Genomic DNA, 25,661 nt, shown 5'->3' with positions numbered 1-25,661 from the left:
ATCATACAGTTTTAATAACCTAAACAAACTGACACACATTGTTCTCTGATGGAAAATACAGCACAGAGTCTTCTGCCACCTTTCTCTGACAGACCTGTGTATCTGCACCCTGTTAAATTATAACTCACATGTCGTAAAATCAACGTGTGTGTGGATTAATCACACATAGAATATCCCATGTGAAATATCTGTCTTTAAGTGATATTTACACATACTGAGGTGTGCTACACTTTAAATGAACCCCCTTACATCTGGGCATATAGTGTTTTGACTCCATGGGGGGTCTAAGACACCAGCTTTATCACCATTATCAGATTCATTTTATGATGTTATTGTCAGAGGATTATGATATTGGGTTTAATTCTGCACTGATTTAACTTCAATCCACCACTAGAGGGCTATATTATACTCTTCAAGCAAATCTTCCTCCTTTATTCAGTCAAACCACAAGCACAGTGACTCATGATGCCCTGTTTTCTCCTATGTCTTACACCTTAACGTTATGAAAAATATATTTCTCTTAAATTACATTAATATAATTGAAAACAAGTTGACCTGGGAAGTGTAGTGCCGTAAGTTGTTTATGAACCCGGAAGAACTACATTTCCCGTGATGCAACCCGGTGACTGAACTGCAGCTCCACTCCATAAAGTTGTAGTAAACCGTGGTAAACATACCACAGCGGGTTTCAAACCACATAGTGAAGCTACAGACCGGTGTGCATGTGTGCACGTTTGCAGCAGAATGTCTGCATATCCGAAATTCCAGCATGGCAAGTCTCGTTTCGATCAGGTACTTTGTTTTGTTTCCACTTCACTTAAATCTCTATCTCCACTTTATGAGTGCGCTTTCAACACCAGTCAAGTGACACATGGCCCACTTAGATATTTTAACCTCTGTTTGCACTCCTTCTGTAGCATATATCTGCAGAGTAGATGAAACTGTATTTAAATTGTTGTTCGTTTGACTTGTACACAGCTACGTTTATGCAGTCAGTAAACAAACGTTACCTTTAGTATCCTGTGACTGACGATTAGTTTGCAAAATGTATGGCGAACAAATGTGAGTGTGTTGATAATAACGAAACTAATACAAAAATAAAGATAAAATACGTAGAATTCAACTATATCAAACGTTAAAAATATTTAATTTACGGTTTCCGTTCGGTTTATGATTTAAATTCAGTCATGAGAATTACGTATCTTTTAAGAGACCCGGATCTTTTGGCTCGGCTCAAAAAAGAGACGATGATTCCTACACCCACGTATTTTTTATGCTCTAAATTGATTTATTAACTAAAATAATGTCAACAATTATTTTTAAAATTAAAAACGAAAAGAAAATGAGCCTCGAACAGGAGCCGGCTTCCGTTGCTCACTTCGAAGAGCTGATTTGTTTTAGCCGGAACGTTTTCGACTGACACATCGCGAGAACGTACGTTGAGTTACGCAGATTTACGTAAACTGACGCAAGATTCAAAGCTACAAGCGACTTTTGGCGGTTAAAAGCTTAAAAGGTTCATTTTTTTCTATTACAGTGAATTTGTCACAACTGTTTGAGTTAAATTATAAGCAAAATAATGACATTCGTTGTTAACTGAGCCGTTGACTCATTTTAAGCCCATTAAATAGCTCAACTTGCTTTGCTATGTTTGCTAGCTATGACTTTTGCTAGCTAATATCACAGCTAACTCATCGTTACCCGTACTGTTTAGCTATGTACAGTTATTAAACTTTTCAAGGTATTTTGAGACTTTTTTTTTTTTTGCTTTATTTGCTTCATTTAAATTAGGTTTTTAAAATATTACTATTATTATTATTATTATTATTATTATTATTATTATTATTATTATTATTATTATTATTATTTATATGTTTTTTTTATCTTCTTTCTTTTGTTGGCTGTGTCTATAACGTTATTTTTCTACATTTTCAAAATAAACTTTCATTCATTCAATCATTCAAGCCAAAGTTGAATTAGTAGAAAAATACAAGTCATTTAGCACAGTACAATGTGTGTAATAGCCTCATAAATCAACTAAAAGTCTTTTTGTTCTTCAAAAGACAGTAGATTTTACAAGTGAAAAGAAAAGCTGAGATCTTTGACACAACAGGAGCTCAACACATTAAGGAACTGAGACTAGAATTAAATTGTTAGCTAGCTTAGCTGTCACTATGGAGTAAAGTTAAATAACACCTAAGATATAAAATCCTCTCTTGCCTACCAGAGTCAGCTTGATTTAGTGATTTAAAAACTGTTCCCATATTCTGTGTTTGTACCAGCCATCCATATGTTCAGCACAGCTGTGAGTCAGATTCCAGATTTTTATCTAAATTAGTCGTTAAAGCAATTAAACTTAAGTTAGGAAGGCATGGGTGCCACTCGAAGCTGCACGGCGAGCTACCAAAGTGTCCCTTATGCTCAGTTATGAATAAATGATTGAAAGGTATTTTTGGCACAGTCATTAGAGACGGTAATTGCGAATGCTGTGAGTGGATCCAGGTCTCTAAAAGATGCAGATAGGAAACAGTTTGTGAGCCGTATTAATGAGGAGGCTCCACCTGTTGTGTTACAACAGCTGGCGTGCTGTAATGTGACTGTGTACAAGCTGGTATCTGTAGACGGTCTGCTTTAAGAAGAAGAACCAGATCATTTTGTGTACGTATTTTTGAGTAGAAGTTCACTTTTCATTCAGATTTTCAAGAGTTACAGTTATTTAGTGTTGAAAATAAACTTTTAATCTAAAATTTTGGTCTTCTGCTGATAATAATACCATCAAAATGAGTTTTATTGCCTTTTGATGTGGTTGAATTAAAGATCATGTTTGATGTATTTTTCTTTTCTCCCAGAACACTTTTTTTGGTCGCTTCAGGCACTTCCTGGATGTGATTGATCCTGGGACTCTGTTCGTCACAGAGGTACACAAACTCTTATCTTTTATTACACAGGGGTTATTATTGTTGGGGGTTTTTTTAGCGGAGACAAGGGTCTCTCAGCCACCATTCATGGTTTGGACTCTGGTCTCTGGGTTTGATGGATGGTTTGATAGATTGGGATGGATTTATGTTTTTGGCTTCTTTTTGTTTGACATAAGAATTTTCAAATAGAGCCAAAATCCATGACACAACTTTGTGACTATCACTGAAGTTTATTTATGTTTTTTCATGTATTTATATGGTAAACTTTACCTGTTGTAGTCGACCCTTATAAAAGTGATTAAAAAAATTAATCAATCTAATCACATGTCTATTCTGTGATTAATCATGATAAATCCCACATTTTCTTTGGGCTTAATCAAGTCTATAAATACACTATCTATTGAAAAACTACAATTTTGTTCTGAGTAGTGCTGTCAAATGATTAAATTATTGAATGGGGTTAATTACAGTGATGTTGTGGAAATATTTTTACACTTAACATGTTAATTAAACATAGTTAACAGTTCATTTTAACAAATAAAGGTTCTACTTCTTGATGGAACCTCGTACAGTGCATCTTGAGAGGCAACTTGCAAAACCGTTGTAAAAACCGTGTCTTAGACGAGATTTATGGGTTTTGAGTTTGTTGCAATCTGCAATTTGTCTGAGGTAGACTTACTGAAGCCCCGAAGCAAAAAAGAAAACTCCTTCCTGCAGAGTGTGCATAAGACTATGTTGAACGACTATTCTTTCTTTCTTTTATTTTTTGTGTATTTATTTATTACTCAAATCTACTAGGACAAACTGCCTAAAATACGTTGCCAGGGATATTTCCGAAGTTTTGAGTCATTCTGCACAGCAGATGAGTTAATTGAGTTAAAATGTTAAAACAGATTAATCATGATGATGTGGATTAATCTGATTAATGCTTTAATTTTGACAGCTGTATTAATTGTAGTTATGGATTTATCATGTGATGCACATTTTCCACCACCATTATGACTTTAGATGCTGTTTAGCCATGCTCATCTGACCCAAGAGGGTCACCATATTGTGATGCTGACAGACCCACATACTGAGAAAAGTATGTGAAATAAAAAAAGGTGGTAGAGAGGAATTTAACCCATGTCAAAAATCCTTGGGTTGATTAATATTTTGTCATTTAAAAGTAAAGATTAGCTGGGTTTTAACTAGGTCTCGCAATATTAACAGCCAGTTTGAGAGCCTGGTGTAGCCACTTATCACAGAAAGGGTTTTTCTAAAAGTCGATAGATCTGAGACACCATTTCTAGGGATGCACAATATATCGGTATCAATATTGGTATCAGCTGATGTGTAAAAGTGGGCTGATTTTTACTCATTAGCTGCCGGCCATTTTCAGAGCGTCTTGAACAATCTTTCAAGACCTAAATAATCTTGTTTTCTCTGACTATGTAAACATCCAAACTATCGAAGAAGAGTGGACGCTCTTCTTTTACGTCTCTCTTTCTGTTTTTGATCCAAAAAACAGACAAAACATACTTTTTCTGATCACGTTCCTCTCAGGCGTTCCATCCTTTGATTTTCTCTATGGTCGTCTTTTCTCACGATAGCATCGCTCTTTCTCTCTGAACTACCTCGACACATCATCTCAGTTTTGTTTTGTTTTTTACCAATATTGATATCAGTTAATATCGGCCATAGCAGCAATTTTAATACCAGTATCAACCAAAATGTTCATATCGGTGCATCCCTAATCCTCACATTAGTCGGTTTAAGTGAGGACTTAGTCTGAAAATCTATCGTTTTTGAACCCTTATTAAACCCGATTGATGAGTGTCTTGGCTGAAACGACAAAAAAAAAAAAAAAAGGAAAAGGAAGACCTCAGCTTTGGGCGGGTCGGATCAGTTCAGAAACTTTTGGAGCTTCTTGCTGCTCCTCCTCCGTCCTGGTGTTTCCACAGGTCTTCGCTGTGTTTTGGTAATTTGGTTCATGGAGTCATCAGAGCTCAGGCGCTCTGGGTAATGAGCTGTTAGCGGGCTTTTTGGTGACAGTAATAGCGGCGGTAGCTCCTGGGATGTGATGAGGTGTGGACGTGTGGGGCAGCTGGGAGGGAAAAGGAGTGTGTGCACTCACACACACATACACTCACACACACACACACTCCTCGCGTCCTGCTGGGCCGGGCACAGCCTCGACTTGCCCCTAATGATGAGAGTGGAACAGGGACGGCTCTGATTTTTTTGCATACACACCATCCTCACTTTATTACACACACACACACAGTCGTACACACAGATGGTAAGCTCATTACAACAAATTGGGCCACATGACTGGGTACTTTGCTCAGCATTAGACAATGATCACACCGCAGAAAGCTGCTCATTACCTTTTAGGAAACTCATTTGTCAACTGAATAGCAGCATGAAAGTTTCAGTGAAACACAATTATCCTGCTCTGAGCTGTGCAGCTCGCAGGGTGGAGGAGGAAAACGACATACCTCACAATTCACTGACTTTAATTTTTCTTATCCATCAAACCATGAATAACAATTTCAATGATTGGTGGTTATCTTCATCCTCCTTTACCTACATGCAACAACTTCTGCATCACTTTTGCATCATAACAATAAGGTTTTATGTGTTTTTGTCGAATTAGAAACGTCTGCAGGAATGTGTGAAGCTGCTCGATCAGTTCAAACAAGGATCTCTGCCTCCAGGAGTCACAGATGCTCAGGTAACGACACAAAATGTTCATTTACAGACTAATCCAGGATGTTTAAATGAAGCAATGACGCCGTAAAAGAGTTAAAGCGTTTCTTTTCTGTCTTTGCAGCTTTGGCGAGCTCAGAAAATAAAACAGGTGAGATGTTTTCCTCTTTTTATCTGACCGACTCCCTTCATAATCAGTTTTTATCTCTGCTTCTTGCGCCATGGGTCAGAAGAAAGGCAAACAACACTCAGAGATAGTGTCACACTTTGAGGTCAACGCTGATCCATTTCTGCAGCAAAGAGACGACGAGGAAATGCAACATGATGAACGTAAAAAAAAAAAACAGAAAAACAGGGAATCAAGCTTTAACTCTGCTGCTAATTAGCTCCGAGCGCCAACTTCTAAACACGCCTGACAGTCCGTGAACTGCAGGTGCAGTTTGTCGAGCCGGCGGGAAAGTATTCACAGTCGCAGCGACAGCTTTGCTCCCAGCTCTGAAAAAGAAGAAGAAGAGTAAATAAAAATAGATGTTTAATCTTTTTTCTAGTGAAGTTGATTTGATGATTTCTGTTTGTCAAAACTTGATGAAGCTCAGCTGTGAGATTTAAAAGAGGATTCATCGAGATAAACTGAAGCTGTTTTGAGGTTTGTGGGCTGCACCAGGGACCGAGCCAGGATTTCAGTTTTGGGTCAGGCAGACAATTTTTGGCTGGGCCTGGAGTTACAAGTTGGCTGACATTATACCAGTGTTACTATGTGTGGTTTTGAAGCAGATTTGGTTCCTTTTTTTCACCTTTGATTCGCATTTTTTTGCATTATAAACTCTCAAAGCAAGGACATCAACCTTAGTTAAATAAGGTTAATAAAAATCTACAGTCTCTCCCAAAATAATGTTTTGATCCCAGTAGGGATGGTTCCAATTCTTGTTACTTTTTTGTGTTTATGCGGCAAAAAACATCAATTTTTTCAATAATACAATGTATATTTTTTCAATTTAACATATTTATTTATCATCATATAACCTTGCAATGTTGTGTTCATGTCCAGCATGGAAAATCCCCTACTCTTCCTCTCCTTCACAGTCACAAGGATGCATTAAAGTGATACTCCGGGATGGAACAAGTTGGGTCCTATCACAAGGTTTAGGGCAGAAATTACCCCTACAGCAGTGTTTTTGTGCAGCAGAAGCCCAGAGCGCTCGCACCAAACACCCCCTCCCTGCTCCTCTGCTGGTTTCCTCTGCACTCAGACGGGGCCATATTTTACTTGACCAAAAACACAAATAAACGGACTCCCACTGAAAAAATCTGATATCGGTCTGCATTCACGCTTTATTTAGAGAATTTTCAGCGCGTTACTTTCACACAAAAACACCGCTAAATAAGGCTCTAGTTCTCATCGTGGCGTAAAACAGTGCTACCTCCGCTGCAGAGCCACAGCTGGCTACAAGGCGCTCGCCACTTAGTGTATCAGTCCGCGCAAGGCGTGCCAGATATAAACAAACGCAGGTAGTCTGCCAGGACGAAGAGACACGATGAGAACTAGAGCCTTATTTAGCGGTGTTTTTGTGTGAAAGTAACGCGCTGAAAATTCTCTAAATAAAGCGTGAATGCAGACCGATATCAGATTTTTTCGGTGGGAGTCCGTTTATTTGTGTTTTGGTCAAGTAAAATATGTCCCCGTCTGAGTGCAGAGGAAACCGGCAGAGGAGCAGGGAGGGGGTGTTTGGTGCGTGCGCTCTGAGCTTCTGCTGCACAAAAACACTGCTGTAGAGGTAATTTCTGCCCTAAACCTTGTGATAGGACCCAACTTGTTCCATCCCGGAGGATCACTTTAAGCTACCTAAACATGGTACCTTTTGATTTTACATGAATTGGTACCCGCTACTTTTGACAGAATTTGGTCAGTACCTATAAAAGCACCTAATTTGGTACCCATCCTTAAATCCTGCCCACATGAAACTGAATGTTTCATAACTTGTTTTTTCCCAAAAGGCTAAAAAACAGGACCCTTTTTACAAAGACGGAGCATCTATCGCTAGCAAAACAAACATGAACTGACAAAATGTTACCAAGCTCTTTTTGAACCAATTTAAGAAAAACCCCAACCATTTACACTCACCTGCCACTTTATCAGGTAGACCTTGCTAGTACCGGGTTGGACCCCCTTTCACCTTCAGAACTGCCTTAATCCTTGGTGGCATAGATTCAACAAGGTCCTGGAAACCTTCCTCAGAGAGTTTGGTCCATATTGACATGATAGCATCACACAGTTGCTGCAGATTTGTCGTCTGAACATCCATGATGAGAATCTCCCGTTCCACCACATCCCAAAGGTGCTCTATTGGATTGAGATCTGGGGACTGTGGAGGACATTTGAGTACAGGGAACTCATTGTCATGTTGAAGAAACCAGTCTGAGATGATTCCAGCTTTATGACATGGAGCGTTATCCTGCTGGAAGTAGCCATCAGAAGATGGGTACACTGTGCTCATAAAGGGATGGACATGGTCAGCAACAATACTCAGGACTTACCAGCTGACTTATTTTTTTTTCTTTTTTCTTATTTTTTCTTTTTTTTTTTTTTCCTTTTTTAGGGCCCGAGCCCCGGGAACCGGGGGCGAAAGCCCTCTTGAAACCCTTGCGATTATTATTATTCTTTCTCTGTGCCCCTTTAACCCCAAATTGCGTGCCTTTCGCTTGGCGAAAACGCGAACGCGCGTATACCCAAAATTCTGAATGTGCGAAAATTGCGTGATTCCAGTGCTTGCACAAAAATGAACGCTCCATAGCGCCCCCTAGTGGCTTAAAACTGCAGCCCCTGGGTTGACATTGAGCTACAGCCCTGAAATTTTGTGCACATAACAAGCATGCCCAGACAAACAAAAAAGTCTCCTACGACTTTTGAGAATTCCGAACACGAACTTCACTAATTGCACCTAAACGTCGTGATTTAGCGGTTTTGGGGAAACGTATTTGAACGAACTTGTCCTAGGGTTTTTGACATATCAACTCCAAACTTGGCATGTGTATACAATCCCCAGTGAAGATTAAAAGTTATTAAAAGATTGTTTCTATCATGATGGGCGTGGCTACGACGTGGTTCCAAAGTTCGGCATTTTGTCAACTTTTTCCGATATGCACGAAAATGGACACACATGCTCAGGGTGGCATCCCGGATGCAGCCATGTAATTATTTTCTCCAGAAAGTACAGCGCCCCCTAATGGCAATGGCCTGAAAGTGGCAAAACATGCGATCATAGGGTACGTATTTGAACGAACTAGTCCCAGGTTTTTTCTCAGATCAACTCCAAACTTGGCCTGTGTGAACAACACATATTAAAGACAAAAAGTTATTAAAAGATTGTTATAATTTTTTTGGGCGGGGCCACAAATGACCGCCAAAGATGGCCATTTTGCCACTTTTTTCAAATCTTAATAGCTCATTTGTACAAAGTTGGATCAAGACCAAAATTCACACACATGTTCACTGTCACATGCCGATTCCATTTCTATCATTCTTTGCATAAACATTAATGCTCCATAGCGCCACCCAGGGGCTCAAAATTTTTGCCCCCCCGGCTACTTTGAGCTACAGGCCTGAAATTTGATAAGCATAACAGGCATGCCAAGACCTACAAAAAATTGTATTATGACCATAGTCAATTCCGAACAGGAAGTTCGCAATTTGCCCGTCAACATCGGATTTTGACGATTTTTCGCCTCAGACGAAATGCAACAATCCCTTGGTTTTTCATCAGATCCACTCCAAGCTTGGCTTGTGTAATCTACACACACTGACAATGATACATTCCAAACGGATTTTTCCTACGTCAATGGGCGTGGCCACAAATGACCGTCAAAGTTGACCATTTTGGCTGCATCATTAAAATCTTCATTTCTCTCTTGTGCAGTGTTGGATCAGGGCCAAAATGCACACAGAGGTTCAGTGTCACAGCCTCAGTGCATTTCTAACACTGGTTGCACTTATATTAATGTTCCACAGTGCCACCCGGGGGCTCATATCTGCAGCCTGTCCAGCAACTTTGAGCTACTGGCATCATAAGTTTTGGCCTTAACTCTGATGCCCACAACTATGGCTTTTGGCTGGAACACATTTTGCTGCTCACGCAGCAGCTGGGACATGCTCCACTTGGCAAGCCTTGAACGAGCACATGCGGCGGCTAGCACACACTCCGACTGGCGCACACAGGGCGAGGGCCCGTTCATCGCTGCTTGCAGCTTTAATTTTCTCTTGTTTTCTTTTTTCTCTTTTTTTCTTTTTTCTTTCTTTTTTCTTTTTTTCTCTTTTCCTTTTTTCTTTCCCCCTTTCTTTTTTTCTCTTTTTCCCATTTTTTTTCTTTTTTCCTCATTTTTCTTTCTTTTTTCTTTTTTCCTTTGTTTTCTTTCCCCTCCTTTCTTTCCCCCTTTCTTTTTTCTCTCTTTTTCTTTTTTTTCTTTTCTTCTCTTTTTTTCTTCTTTTTCTTCTTTTTTGTCTTTTTTTCCTTTTTTTTTTTCCTGTGGACTTTAAACCATGCTCAGTTGGTACTAAGGGGCCCAAAGTGAGCCAAGAAAATCTCCCCCACACCATTACACCAGCAGCAGCAGCCTGAACCGTTGATACAAGGCAGGATGGATCCATGCTTTCATGTTGTTGACGCCAAATTCTGACCCTACCATCTGAATGTGGAGCAGAAATCCAGACTCATCAGACCAGGCAACGTTTCTCCAATCTTCTATTGTCCAGTTTTGGTGTTGCTGTGTGAATTGTAGCCTCAGTTTCCTGTTCTTAGCTGACAGGAGGGTCACCCGGTGTGGTCTTCTGCTGCTGTAGCCCATCTGCCTCAAGGTTGGACGTGTTGTGTGTTCAGAGATGCTCTTCTGCAGACCTCGGTTGTAACCAGTGGTTATTTGAGTTACTGTTGCCTTTCTATCAGCTCCAACCAGTCTGTCCATTCTCCTCTGACCTCTGGCATCAACAAGACATTTTGTCCCACAGAACTGCTGCTCACTGGATATTTTCTCTTTTTGGGACCATTCTCTGTAAACCCTAGAGATGGTTGTTGGTTAAAATCCCAGTAGATCAGCAGTTTCTGAAATACTCAGACCAACAACCATGCCACGTTCAGAGTCCCTTAAATCACCTTTCTTCCCCATCCTGGGCTGCACTCCCATATGATATGATGTGATGATACATGAAGTCATTTTGCAGGACTGTATACATTATTATGCAACAGATTCAGACCTGACAGCGCCCTCATCCTTCACATGTTCAGGGCTGGCTTCAAAAGCTTCAGGAGGAACCTCGTGTTATGATCAAATCTGAAGCAAAGAGATTTCTATCTGCTGAACTGGAACTGGAAAAGAAACATTAAATCTTCATTTTTTATCCTCTCAGTCTGACTTTTTCTCTGTGTAAATATGTCATAAAGCAAAATTAACTGTGATCATTATATTCTTTTTACAGGCCATTATCCACCCTGACACTGGGGAGAAGATCCTCATGCCCTTTCGGATGTCAGGTACAGTATCTGGGTGTGGGAGTGGGGTCTAGGGGCTTGTTATGTTCTCCAACATGAGGGCGTCGTTCACCCCGGGAACTGTCACGGCTCCACGGGGCTCTTCAGGTTGTCTGGGAAAGGTCAGACCCAGCTGGGCGCTGATTAAAGTCTCTCTCCCACAGTGACCGAGATGTTCTTGAGACCTCTGGAGGAGCAGGCTGGAGTATTTTAGTCTGCGCTTACAGCACCTTTTTTTTGTACAGCTACTTTAAAGTGTTATTAGACGGGATGACATAAAGTTGTTTCTGCCATTTCACAGGTTTTATTCCTTTCGGCACACCTGTGGTAAGACTTTTTTTTCGTCTTCAACCAAAATCAATGTGTTACTATGAGGGAGGCAGCCTGATTGATAATATCATGCTCTGTTTTTGTCTTTTCACATTATCTTGTTGTTGTTTTGTGAAACCTTTTTCATCCCTGGACAGGTTGTCGGCCTCCTCCTCCCAAATCAAACCTTAGTGTCCACAATCTTCTGGCAGGTAAATCCACACATCACCACAGCTTCAAAAACTAACGATAAGAAGAATCATAAGGTGGGCGATGGTCTATATCAGCTCCAAGCTAACTGAGCTATTCTCACTCCCATTAAAGCTGACATTTACACTGATAGTGAGGGGAAAACAGGATAATCAGGTCCATATGAATCAGCATCACACCTGATCCTGATCTCCTGCCTTGTTACTGTCACTCTGATATATTTTTTTTTACATTTATTAGTCTTTAAAACAACCCTATCCCATAGTGTTTGAAGGGTTTACTTCATGTGTCACTTTCTGATTTTACACACATGGAAATGAGTCTAAGTTTTTGTGGTTTCCAATGCTTCTTTTCCTAAATGTTGTGTGCTACATATGTTTTTATGACAACTCTTAAGTGATGTCATAACAATGATTACATGAACAACCATTACGCTCTGCAGCACTCATTTATTAAGCAAGACAGAAGCAAACTTTAGCATAAAACACTTTAATGCCTCAAATACACCAGATGCAAAATTTTGAAATAAAAAAAAAAAAATCTGCAAATTTTTAAAAAATTATTTAAATCCCATTTTTTGAAGATTGGACAATTTTATTTTATTTTTTTACAAATTTTTATCTATTTTTATTTTTTGAAAATTTATCAAGTTTTAGCACATTTTTTCATTTTTTTTTAAGTTTTGGAAATTAATGAAATTTCATAAATTTAGCAGATTTATCAAATTTATGATATTAAAAATTTCTCATTTGTAAAAAATAAGTTATACAATCGCACATGTGATAGCTTAGTGTTTTATTTTTGATAAATTTGCAAACTCAAAAACTTCTTGTTTGGATAGCTTTTTACAAGATTTCATGATGTTGAATTTAATACATTTTGTTGTGAAACAAAGTAGTTTTTTGGCTCCAGAATGACTTTAATCCAGGTAAGCTGAGGCAAAAATGGCTGAGTTTTCCCCCTGAAAAACTCTACCAATTCTGGCCACAGGTGTCACTGTTTTCACACCAAGCAGATAATCCTCACAGAGACTTAAAACCAGTCATACTTAATCATATAATCGTCTCAGTTACAAACAAACTTGTCTTCTTTTCTTTTGCAGTGGTTAAATCAAAGTCACAACGCCTGCGTCAACTACTGCAACCGCAACGCCTCCAAGGTAAACAGGAAGTGATCCAGGCCCAGTCATAAAGAGTGCTGCATGAGCTGATGAAGATACGCACATATTTTATTCTTATTTTTGTCTCACTTCAGCCGGCTCCAGTTCACAAATTCATCCAGGGATACCTCGGAGCAGTGACCAGCGCGGTCTCCATTGCTGTGAGTTTCTTTGTGAGAAATATGTGAAATCATTTCTGTGTTTACAACAAGAGGCAGAAAATTATATGAGGATAATATCCAGCTCCATCCAGTCTTATTTGCTTCAGTGGCTCAAATTTTTCATCCCAATTTGGTTCATTACCTGCGCAAAATTCCTCCCAGAAGCTCGAAGGTCAAATAATGATTATTTGGAGATGTTTGACCCCAGCAGGAGGCTCTAAAAGAGGAGCCCTCAGCAGTTTAACCTCACCTTAATAACATCAAAGACACCACGGCTCACACACCCGCCTAACACAGCTCGCAGTGTGGACACCGGGCTCAAACCGAGCCAATTACTGGTCCCGCTGGGGGCCAATCCGGCTGCTGCCCTCGGGCTTGACAACAGCAACAAGCAGAGGAAAAATCAGGGGGTGTGTGGAGGGTGGAACGACAGGCGGGCAGGGGGTCAGGAGCTCTCCAATTAAACGTCTGCTCTGGTGACGGCCCCCCGCCGGGCCTGGGAGAGCTGGAGGATGAGGAGGTGATGGCGCTGCCTTTTGACCACAGCCTTTTCAGTGTGTTGAAGTGCAGTGTTTGATGGTTAAAGCAAGGAGAAGATGTTTTTATCACTTTTCCCCTGTGATAACACAACGCAGAGTCAGTGCCTTTCTGATCCGTGACACAGAGGGGTCAGAATCTGTTCATTACTCAAACATCAGCTTTAAAAAGTTTGTTTCTGTGCAGCTAAATATAGTTTTTTTTCTGGTTTCCAGGTCGGGTTGAACGTGTTAATCAAGAAAGCAAACCGCTTCAGCCCAACCACCAGGCTCCTGGTGCAGAGGTTCATCCCCTTCCCAGCAGTGGGTGAGTGTCCAAAACTCAGAGCAAACCAGACCAGAGCCAAGATTTTTTTTTTTATGAAAACACGACTAATCACTAATCACTAATCACAACAGAAACCACTGGAACAGGATTAGATAAGCAGAGATGAGAGGTATCACTTCATCCTCACAGGATTTTAGATCAAAATTTTTTTGAGAATAATTTCTGCTGAACAGTGTCTACTTTTTGAGCTTGGTTTGGACAAGATTTCCATTGTTTCTGTACCTCTAGTGGACACTCAGTGAACTGCAGATTTTAGGACTTCTGTATTGACTTCCTATTTTGAGACCAGAGGTTGTCACTCGGTGCCAGCATGCATATGATGGACAGGATTAAAATGAAAATAGGAAAATGCTGAATTTTTGTTTTTGAAATGTATTTATTTGCATTAAAGTGTATCAGGGCTAAACATGAGTATACATGATTAAGTTACATTAATAATAATGATAAAGTGTTGCAAAGGATAATTTTAATTTGTGGGTGCTCTTGCAATTTTTTTTTTTTAATTTTTGAAAAAATTTTTCCCCTTTTTTTTTTTTCTTAAATCTTACAAGTATTTTGGATTTTAATTTTTTACCTTTCTTTAAAAAAATTAAACTTTTTTTCAAATTTAGAAAAAAAACAATTTTGGGAATATTTTAAAAATATTTTAAATTTTTTGAAATTTCATTTTTTTGGCAAGTAATTTAAATTATTTCTTTTAACTGAATTTTTGCACATTTTGGGGAATTTTTACAGTATTTTGAAAATTTATCAATTTTTTTTAAATTTTTGCATATTTATTTATTTTTTATTTTTTTCTGAAAGGTCAATTTTTTTAAACAATTTGCATGTTATTGAAACTTCATAAACATAGCAATTTTATAACATTTTATTACAAATTGATCAACTTTAAATTTATTTTTATTTATTTATTTATTTGTTTATTTATTTATTTATTTCTGAAAGGTCAATTTAAAAAAAAAAAAAATTGCATGTTATTGAAGCTTCATAAACATAGCAAATTTATAAATTTTTTATTAGAAATGTATCAACTTTAAATTTATTCTTTTTTTTTAAATAAAATGAACATGTGATGTTTCATTTTTTTATTATTTATAAATTTGGTAACACAAAAAATTCTTGTTTAGATGATAATTCACTCGACTTTTACTTTTTATAGAATACCATTCGCTTTTCTTTGTTATAGTGAAGATAAAGCAGATTTTGTGGCTTCTGAATGACCTTAATCCAGGTGAGCTGAGGTGAAATAGCTACAGCCCTGGTCTAATCTTTGCATTATGCTACAGAGTCCCTCTTTAAACCCTGGGAAACATAATGAAGTGGTTATTAATGTTTTTCTTTGCTGTATGACAGCCAAACTCAACCGTCTTCGCGGTCCGTCTTCGTCTGCAGGGTCAGAGACGTGTTGCGAGCTCCGTTAGTCGTGCATCTGTGGAGCCACTGAGCTGAAATCATGACACACAGTCAGCCACACCCTGGGGTATAGACCTGTGTCCCAGAATGCCCCTGGCTGCTGGCTGGTAATTAAATTGTTTGCCTGCCCCCCCACTCTCACCGCCGTGGCTCTTTCAATTAAATCAACAGGTTTCGGCGGCGCAGCCTTTGCCTGGTAATTGGCTGCTTGTTAGAACTCTGCTGCCGCAAACAAATTGGATAATTACCCCCAAAGTGGCGTCTATGTCGAGGCCTCATTTACCTGATTTCTGTTTGTGCATTGTTGTTGCCTCTGTTGTCGTGGTCCACCAATATAAAAGGTAATTAAAACGGCTAATTGAAGCGAGCCAAAGTAAAGTGCTGTTTGATTTTTCACCCGCTTCGTTGTGTTTGCTTACTTAAGGCTGGATTTATTTGTAATAACCCAATCAGGCGGCTGCCTGTCATCCGTTTAGATTACGAAGGCCTCACCGCCGCCAGAAGTGTGTGAGATAATTAATTTGTTGTCTTTGGAAAATATTTGTCATTATTTGTGATGTTTAGGAAGTCAATTACGTGACAAAGTCTTGGATTAGTTTCCATGAGCGTACTGCTCCTTATTAGCAACGGCAATTAGAGTACACAAAATGTAATTATTTCAAATAATTACAAATTATTGCCTCATATTTCAGCCTGAATTATACCGACTGTGGTTATATTAATAAAGGCATCAAATTAATTATGAAATTGAATCAATTATTGCGAACAGTTCTTTGAAAATTAGACTTGTGTCTGTATTTCTGCTGGTCTGTTCCTCTGTTAATTGGTCTGGATGAGAAAAAATCCCTGGTAGGTAAAAAGAGAGATTTGTTCAGTCTATTGAATTCCTCTCAGCCCTGCAGCGCTCCGTAAAGATAACTCTGAATGCTGTTGTCTTAAATTAAAAAGGCCTGCAGCGCCGTCACTTAACTCTCCAAAATGAGTTTTTCTTATTCCTATTAGAGTCAAGGAGAAAGGTCCGTCTGCATTAACATACATTTGTGTTCATTTTGGCTCGAGTGAATAAATCTCAGGGCCACGACGCGGCTGTTTGTTCCACTAAATGTTTTTGCTCGTGTGAGGTGTTTCTGACGGGTTACGGCCCAGACTGAGGCCTCTCCTCATCCCACAGAAACTAATGAAACCATCAGAGTAAAATGAAAGATAGATATTAATGAGCTGTATCATAAACAAGCAACAAAACAATAACACCACAACATTATACAAACAGTATGATAACAAAACCCGTAAACGTAAAAACCAGCCTGACGTTTCTGTCGTAGCTCTACGATGGCTGAGACAAAGTTTTTACTCCCCCAGTCTGAAAAAAAGTCAAACATCTGCAGCAAAAGCAAAAACACAGGATTCCAGTCGTCAATTTCTCTTTTGTGTTTGCATTTTTTCTTTTTTTTCAATTGCTGTCTTTTGGTTTCATTTTGATGTTTTGTTTTTCTTTTTGGTGTTTGTGTTTTCCTTCTTTTTCCATTTTTCTTTTGTGTTTTGGGATTTTTTTGTTGGTTTTCTTTTTTGATTTTTTTTCTTTCCATTTTTGATTTTAGTGTTTGTTTGTGTTCTGTTTTTGCTTTTTTTCTTTCTTTTGTGTTTGCATTTCTATTTTTTTATTTTTCTCCTGTTTTTCTTTTTTTCTTTAATTTCATTCTGGTGTTTTTCACTTTTTTGTTTTTTTGTTTTCGGTGTTTGTGCTTTCTTTCTCTCCTTTTTTTCCATTTTTGATTTAAGTGTTTGTGTACTGTTTTTGCTTTTTTCTTTCTTTTGTGTTGGCATTTTTAATTTTTTCAATTTTCTTATTTTTTCAACGGTTTCTCTTTCTTTTTCTTCTTTAATTTCATTTTGGTGTTTCTTGCTTTTTTGTTTGTTTTTTTTTGTTTTTGGTGTTTGTGCTTTCTTTCTTGCCTTTTCTTTACATTTTTGATTTTAGTGTTTGTGTTCTGCTTTTGCTTTTTCTCTCTTTTGTGTTTTCATTTTTTTTCTTTTTTTCTTTTTCAACTGTTTTTCTGGGTTTTTTTTTGGTTTTTATTTTGGTTTTTGTGTCCCTCTTTTTTTCCTTTTTTTGTCATTCAATTTTTCTATTATTTTTTTGTTTTTGTTTTCTTTCTATTTTTCTTTTTATTCTTTTTGTTCTGTTTTTGCTTTTGCTGTTTTTGCGTTTGCATTTCTGTTGGTTTGTTTGTTTTTGCATTTCCTTTCTATAAATTAGTTTATTTATTTTTTTCTGTTTGTGTGTCCCTTTTTCTTGTTTTAATGTTTTTAATTTTATTTCATTTTATTGTTTTATTTTTTGGTGTTAGTTTCTCTTTGTCCCCCCCCCCCCGCTTTTTTGTTTATGTGGATTTTTATTTTTGCTTTTTTATGATTCCTTTTACTTTTTTGTTGACATCTTTATGTGTTTTCATTTTCTCTTTTTATGTTTGTGTTTTCCGTTTTTTGTTTCTGTATATTATCTCTTTGTTTTGCTTTGCTTTTGTTATGGTTGTTGTCGTAGTGTTTGACACTTTAGGGCCACCACACCTATTTGAATTCAGTCAGCTTTGCCACAGTGCCTTTTGGCAAACATCTCACCCTTCATGCTGTTATAAGCACTGTGAATGTGACTCATACTGTGTGAATTTGTAACTTTTTAACATATCATCTCATTTTTGATTAACTCCTCACAGCGAGTGCAAACGTGTGTAACGTGGTGCTCATGAGACACTCGGAGCTGTCAGAGGGCATCAGCGTGCTCGACGACAACGGGAACGTGGTGGGAACATCCAGAGTAGCTGCCAGGCATGTATGTGACTCAGAAATCAGGCTTTTTGTTGATTTTCTGTTTAGGTCTCAATCAGAAAGATTTTCCTCTGATGATTTCTTCCTGTGTTTTGTGTCAGGCTCTTTTAGAGACAGCTCTGACCCGGGTCGTCCTCCCCATGCCGATCCTGGTGCTCCCTCCTATGATCATGGCAGCACTGGAAAAGTAAGAAAGCGCATCATCTCATCTGTCATTCAGCCGTCTGTTTCCTTCAGTCTATTAGCTCTCGTTGACTCTTCATGGGTATAAATCGACGTGAGAGGCTCATTTCCTTTGGATTAAACGGTCTCAGATTACTGCGTTCTGCTGCTGCAGTCAGTGAACCCTTCCCCTCGCTGAGATTCGGCGCTGTGTGATAAGAGCGTAATGATGTCTTAATGATGCAATGTGTTTATACGGACGTCCCGTGATCGATGGCCTCGCTGTGCCTGCGGTGTGTCGAGGAATGCAGCCATCTTTGTAAATCCTTGACAGCACTTGTCCCGACCGCTCCGAGCAGGCGGGCTCAGACGAGGCTGCCCAGGTGTGTTTGGGATTCCTGGCAGCAGGATGACTGGATGGGGGAGCGAAGGGGGGGGGCTGTGAGCTGGACTGTGGTCCCAGGTGAGTCCTGCTCAGCTTTCCTCTCTGTCAGCTCGCCTTCAGTGGCTCTCAATGGAGCGAGAACAGGGGGACAGAGACAGGTCTGTGGGCGGCCCCTCGGTGATGGATTGTGCTGCTGAGAGCAGATGGAGGGCAGTGACAGCTCAGCCCTCTCATGGAGGACACACAGTGATGCTCGGAGCCTGAAACTCTGCAAGTTCCTTTAGATTCGAGCTCTGAAAAAACTCCAACATGTGGGAAAAAAAACAGTTTTAAAACTCTTTCTTTTTCTTGTGTTGGTGACAAACAAACACCTCCTGGCTTTTATTTGAATCTCGCACTTTTTGTGCTTGTAATCACCTCCACCTTTCTCTGGAGGTGTTTAATTAGTGTAGAAATTAGAAACCAGTCTCACCTTAATTGTTCCTGTACACACACCTTTAGTGCAGACAAGAACAGGAATAAGCAAGTTCTTAATGGCAACCAGAAGAGTTATAAATCTGTTAGGCCCCACTGAAATGTGGCCCCATGAGGCTAACAATCCATCAATGATCCATAAATACACCGAAAAAAAAACTTTAACAATTACAAAGAGGGATTTATTAATACGAAACAAGAAAAAACTCAATAATGCTTACAAAAAAAGAATAACAAGTGCAGTGGTAGTACTGATGAGAATAAAAGAGTATATATAGAGTAAATGACTCCCAGCTTTATCTAAATTTCTGACAGAGTTTTTAAATCCAGACTCTGTCCCTGGAGCAGGACTCTCCTGATCACTGGGGTCGATGTTGGCGAGCACTTCAGAGCACTTGAAGTCCATCGCAGCATGTCAGACCTCTAAAACCAAGAAAAGAGACGTTTTTTTTTCTCCCCCTCTGTGAAAAGCGGAAGCAAACTTCGGTGATTAACCCTAAATTACTCCCTCAAGTAATGAGATTAAGTCAAATTCGATAGATTCAAAGGTTTATCTAAAGTGTGCAATTTCATATTCAACAGGTTTTAGTTGTTTTGTTGAATTATTTTTCCTGTTTTTGCTTTTTCTCTTTTTCATGTTTGCATTTCTGTTTATTTTTTTCTTTTGAGGCGTTTCTGTTTTCTTTCTTTCCATTTCCTTTTTTGTTATAAGATTTTTTTTATGTTTTTGTGTTTTTTTTTTAATTTTCTTTCCATTTTTGTTTGCTTTATCTCTTTTTTGTGTTTGCGTTTCTGTTTTTTTGTTTTGTTCATTTCTATTCTATTTTTCGCATTTCCTTTTTTGTGTTTGTGTTTCTGTCTTTTTGTTTTGTTTTTTTTGTTTTTTGTGTTTGTGTTTCTGTTTTTTTGTTTTGTTCATTTCTTTTCTACTTTTCCCATTTCCTTTTTTGTGTTTGTGTTTCTGTTTTTTGTTTTGTTCTTTCCTTTTCTTGTTTTGCATTTCCTTTTTTGTGTTTGTGTTTCTGTTTTTTGTTTTGTTCTTTCCTTTTCTTGTTTTGCATTTCCTTTTTTGTGTTAGTGTTTCTGTTTTTTTTGGTTTGCATTTTCTTTTGTTTTTTGTGTTTGCATTTCTGTTTTTTTGTTTTGCTCTTTTCTTTTTTTTGCATTTCCTTTGTGTTTGTGTTTTTTTTTTTTTTCTTTCTTTTCTTTTTTTATTTCCTTTTTTGTGTTTGTGTTTTCTTTCTTGTTTCTTTCTTGTTGGTGTTTGTTTTTCTCTTTTTTTTTCGGGATCAGAGGTTTGCTCTCTTTCACTTTCCTTTTCCTTTTTTTGTTTGTGCGTTTCTTCTTTTTTAATTTTTTTGTTTTTACTTTTATTTGTGTGTTTGTAATTTAGCGTCTTTATTATTCTTTTCATGAATTGGCCGTTAAGATACCCATAAAACTAATGAAACATCCACAGAGTCATCATTATACTCTATATACCATAGAATAGCGCCACCAGAAGGAGGTTTGGGTCATGTTCCTTTTAAAAAGGAACATTAGAAAAGAGGAACTGAACACTTCGAACCTTATCCAGCAGATTTGGTTGAGCTGTAAAATAAAGTGGACTGATCTATTGAACATTCAAAGAAAAGTCTTTGTGTTGAGTTGCAGAAAACATGTGATAACTTTAGTACTCTCAGCTCCTGAAATCAGGAATGAAAGAACGTGCAATGACTCTGACGTCTCATGGATTGCTAGATTCTTCTGCAACTCCATGTTGATTTTTGTCAGCAATGTGCCCAAAACAATCAGAAAGAGAAAGAGAAAATGTTTGGGTTCATGTCCACTTTGTTGTATCTTTTGGTCAGGAAAATATTTCTGAAACTTTAAATTAGCATCGTCATGTGTGATGGAGGCCCCTGTCTAAAACCTTCGACTATGAAAGCCACATTAGTCTGAACATGTTAACACAACCTGTATTTTATCAAAGTCAGCCTAAAAGTGTTGAAAATATCTATTTTTCTTTTTTTATGTTAATGTTTTTAAACTTTAAAGAGTGGCCACTTCTTCCTCTATCACTCACAACTTCTCTGCCGTAGACGTGCCTCTTTGTATCCCAGCTTTATGATGGGTATCTGCATGTGTGTGAGTGTGTGTGTGTGTAGCCTAATTAAACCATGGCAGCGGTATGTGTTAATGAGCTCCCTCATTAGGCAGTAGCTCTCCTCGTTAGGGGAAGAGGCGTTGCTGGTGGAGGAGATATGGAGCGGCTCTTTCTCAAGCTCCTGCTGAGTTCACTGTCCCGCACGCCGAAGAGGGGATTATCCTACGGAGGGCAGAGGGAGGGAGGAGGAAGGAGACGGGAGCATGTATTTCTGGAGATAGATTCTTGAGAGTTCCTCGAATAGTTTGTGAAAAATTACATTTGTGTTGAATGGAAACTTCAAACTCAAATAGAAAGATCCTTTTTTTAACGGTCTTATCTACCTCAACTAAAACAAACTCCTTGTGTCCCTCCTCCAGACTTCCTCTCCTGCAGAGACGGCAGAAGCTGGTCCTGCCCGTACACAGCCTGGTGTGCCTGGCTGCCTTCAGCCTAGCTCTGCCCCTCGCCATCAGCCTCTTCCCACAGATGTCAGAGGTAACACACATACTGTATTTCCCAAAATTTAGGGAATAAGTGGCACCACTCAAAAAATACATGAATGATCTGGTTTGTTCACAACATTACCAAAGAGAATTAATCAAACAAAACTCCAATAAGTATTTTTATATTAGGAGATTTAAATATGTTTCCAACAACACTTCATCCCTGTGACCATAGTTAAGTTTCACTTTCTGTTCTCTGCGTGTGCTCCTCTCATTCTGCTCTGCGTTCATTTCATCTTTAATTCTGCACGTTTCCATGAAGCTGACAGATACAGGCAAAACGGAGCAGTACCACTGGAAACCGTGGGGGCAGTGTTGCTGTTACTTCCCGCTTTAGTGAGACACAAAGAAGAAATGACAATGGCAGAACTTTCAGGATGTAATTTATTGCCTCACTGACCACTGCCTCCTACAACACTGCCTCTGTTTTTATCTTTTACACAAGAGGTACATTAGCAAAAGTCCTCCACTGTCGCCATGTTTGTTTTTGAGTTTGTTGTTGTCATTAACTTTTGACTCCAGGCTGCCCCCTGGTGGATGTATTGGTTAACAGCAATGCCAACGTAAAACATGCACAGAAATATGAGAGCAGTGATAGTAACCACGTTTGAAAAGGAAAGATATTTTTGTACATAAAAGGAGGAGAGCTGGGCCTTAAACATCCTTACTTTTCAAAAGTTACAGGCGTTTTGACGCTAGCTTGTCGCTCAAATTACGGAAAAAACTCTACAAAGGGGAGTGAAGAAGACACACGTAAACTTCTATGATAGAAATACTTATTGAAACTTTGAAACAGTTTTCAACACTAAATCCACCAAATGTAAACCCCTAAAAATATATCATCATTAACCAAAACACTCAATAAAACCATCATCCTTATGGTTGAACAGTGAACCTTAAATTACTAATTTTATCTTTTTTAAGAGCTGTGATTTGGACATCGTAATGACCTATGTCTTAAAGTGATACTCAAGGATGGAACAAGTTGGGTCCTATCACAAGGTTTAGGGCAGAAATTACCCCTACAGCAGTGTTTTTGTGCAGCAGAAGCCCAGAGCGCTCACACCAAACACCCCCTCCCTGCTCCTCTGCTGGTTTCCTCTGCACTCAGACGGGGCCATATTTTACTTGACCAAAAACACAAATAAACGGACTCCCACTGAAAAAATCTGATATCGGTCTGCATTCACGCTTTATTTAGAGAATTTTCAGCGCGTTACGTTCACACAAAAACACCGCTAAATAAGGCTCTAGTTCTCATCGTGTCTCTTCGTCCTGGCAGACTACCTGCGTTTGTTTATATCTGGCACGCCGTGTGTGCGGACTGATACACTAAGCGGCGAGCGCCTCGTAGCCAGCTGTGGCTCTGCAGCGGAGGTAGCACCGTTTTACATCACGATGAGAACTAGAGCCTTATTTAGTGGTGTTTTTGTGTGAAAGTAACGCGCTGAAAATTCTCTAAATAAAGCGTGAATGCAGACTGATATCAGATTTTTTCAGTGGGAGTCCGTTTATTTGTGTTTTTGGTCAAGTAAAATATGGCCCCGTCTGAGTGCAGAGGAAACCTGCAGAGGAGCAGGGAGGGGGTGTTTGGTGCGAGCGCTCTGGGCTTCTGCTGCACAAAAACACTGCTGTTGGGGTAATTTCTGCTCTTAACCTTGTGGTAGGACCCAACTTGTTCCATCCCGGAGTATCACTTTAAGCCCCGCCCCCTCCACTCACTCGGACAGACAGTGAACATTCAGTGACAGACGCTGTGGCAGGTGTCACAGTGGGAGACATGTCTCAGGATGCTGTTGATTGTCGTTGGAGACAGAAACATCACAGATCATATTTATTTGTTATCTCGGCTATTACAGATAAGCTAATGAAGCTAAGCTCCAGAAGCTAACGTTAGCATAACTAGAGCCCTTTGGACAACAGCTAACAATGATGTACGATCACCAAAGAACAAAACAGGTCAATGAACTCCCAACAAACAATGAGACATGATGAACAACGCAGCTAGGAGCTAACGCTAGGCTAACTTTAGATAACATAAGAGATTTTAAAGACAAGTTTATACATTTTTTTACAGCAAAGTCACAGATACGATGTCAGTTGACCTTAAAGCAGATGGAGACATCCTTCTTTGCTTTATTCACACAGAGCTGATGTTGGTCGACGGCACAACTTTCTCTAAAGAAGACATTTTTCTCTGTTCAGTCTGAGGAAAGGGTTAAAAACACACCTCATCACCCAGACTCTCAGGATAGCTTGTTTAAACATTTTTAGACTTAAAGTCTCAGGAAAAAATCACAAAACTGGACAAAAAACTGACTTTCTGTGATGCATTCAATGGACGTCTGGACAGAGGATGTCCGAGTGTATGGGAACGACTGTACGCTCTTTGATTGGCTCATCCCATTTAGGGGTGGGACTCAGTTATAAAGTTGTGATATTTACAGCAAATAAAAACAATACTGGTGTAAAATGTAAAGTAAGCTTTGTCTCAGTGGTTCTCTTTTAGTTTCTTCTTCTCTAATCTCACTCACGGCTCAGTTTCTCTTTGACCGGGGTCGTCTGACCTCTCTAACGTCTCCTGTTGAGCTCCTCTAATGAGGCGTGGCCCTCTGAGACTCAACCTGCCCGCTGTGGTCTTTGCAGCGCTTCAACAGCCTCCATCGTGCCGCCGTTCAGGCCAACAGGCTGAGCTCTAACTCCAGCCTTATCACCAACGAAACGACCCTCGCTTGATTCGATTCTTCAGTCCATCCCTCTCTTTGTCTCCTCTCTGCCAATTGACTCCCTGACACCAAGCAACCAGCGCTGGCTTTATCATGTTTAGGATTTAATTACCTCTGAAATATCTCAGACAGCCATATGGCAGAAAGCTTCAGACATATGTGTCGCCAACCGTCCTGTGAAAAGCGAGCCTGTTTTTCTCTCACAGCTTCTTTTTTTTTTTTTGCACTTTTGTAAGAAAAGCAGACAAAAAAAAAGATCTTCCCAAAAAGCAACATGAATGCCCCGTTCCCCCGGACCCCCCGCCTTCTGGATTTGTCCCACTTCCCTGTTTCACACCTACCAAGATGTCTGATTAAGATTCTGACGCCAACAGCCATCTGTCTCTGGTTCAAATATTAGGAGATGCAAACCCCAAATTAGACTTTAATCTGCCAAATTGGCTCCTTCAGAGTATTAGCAGTAAATACGAACACTTTGGATGAGACACTTTCAGATCTTAAACTTAATCTTCATGTACTGATTCATCTTCAACACGCAGTCCACTCTGTAAACATTTAACAACAAATATTTCTCCTTTCTGTTTGGTTTCTACAGATCAGCGTCAACGAGCTGGAGCCAGAGATCGCCGCGGCCACGGATTGTAAGATCCTGACGTACAATAAAGGTCTGTGAGTGATCTCTGCTGCCAGACACGTGGTGACACGACCCGCTGCTCATAACTGGAGCTGGAAGAAACGGGGTAAACGTGGCAGTGAGCAGCCAATTACAAGGACACGGCACGTTACAACATACTGTGATAAACACGAACATACACGGTGCTTACAGATTTATTAAACCACAGCTCAGTGTAAAATGTTTGCCACCACAACACAAAATTAACAGTACATGCAAGCTTTTTAATCAAAATGCTAAAATATAATTACTGTCGTTATCAGCGGTGTTTTAAATGTTTACCAAAAAAAGCAGATAGTAATTTGTTTACGTGTTGTATGTTGCTCTTGATTAACTTAAGACTTTTCAGAGAATTTCAGTGTGTTGGCTCAAATTTGGGTTGAAAAATGTAGATTCAGTTTGAAACTCCTCACTCCTGGTCAAAATGCTGAAGCATAGAGAATTCACTGAAAAAGAAAGATAGACTTTGGCGCTCAGAAAGATTTCTACGGCTGCTCCTAACTTCCTGTTTAAGCAGAAATTTAAATAACCAGTCTGGAA

General features: G+C 39.2%; 1 protein-coding gene across 1 annotated transcript; it reads left to right on the top strand.

The window, feature by feature from the left end:
- The first annotated feature begins 653 nt into the window (after positions 1-653).
- On the top strand, positions 654-25,282 carry sfxn5a (sideroflexin 5a). The gene is made up of 14 exons (XM_074692205.1): positions 654-792; positions 2,850-2,918; positions 5,557-5,634; positions 5,734-5,760; positions 11,077-11,131; positions 11,430-11,455; positions 11,596-11,649; positions 12,750-12,806; positions 12,902-12,967; positions 13,720-13,810; positions 17,959-18,074; positions 18,172-18,257; positions 21,597-21,714; positions 25,044-25,282. The coding sequence occupies exons 1-14, from the start codon at positions 745-747 to the stop codon at positions 25,119-25,121; spliced, it is 969 nt and encodes a 322-aa protein (XP_074548306.1). The 5' UTR covers positions 654-744; the 3' UTR covers positions 25,122-25,282.
- The last annotated feature ends 379 nt before the right edge of the window (positions 25,283-25,661 follow it).

Source organism: Halichoeres trimaculatus, unplaced genomic scaffold, assembly GCF_033239565.1.
Source record: "Halichoeres trimaculatus isolate MK-OKI-2021-1 unplaced genomic scaffold, fHalTri1.1 fHalTri1_scaffold_17, whole genome shotgun sequence".
NCBI lineage: Eukaryota > Metazoa > Chordata > Actinopteri > Labriformes > Labridae > Halichoeres > Halichoeres trimaculatus.
This window is presented reverse-complemented; position numbering and strand designations above follow the sequence as displayed.

What these genes read in the sequence shown, in the direction of transcription:
- sfxn5a (XM_074692205.1), top strand. Translation starts at nt 745, where the DNA reads ATGTCTGCATATCCGAAATTCCAGCATGGCAAGTCTCGTTTCGATCAG. An exon ending in CCAGAGTAGCTGCCAGGCAT is followed by an intron (nt 18,075 to 18,171) that starts GTATGTGACTCA and finishes GTTTTGTGTCAG; the next exon opens with GCTCTTTTAGAGACAGCTCT. An exon ending in TCTTCCCACAGATGTCAGAG is followed by an intron (nt 21,715 to 25,043) that starts GTAACACACATA and finishes TGGTTTCTACAG; the next exon opens with ATCAGCGTCAACGAGCTGGA.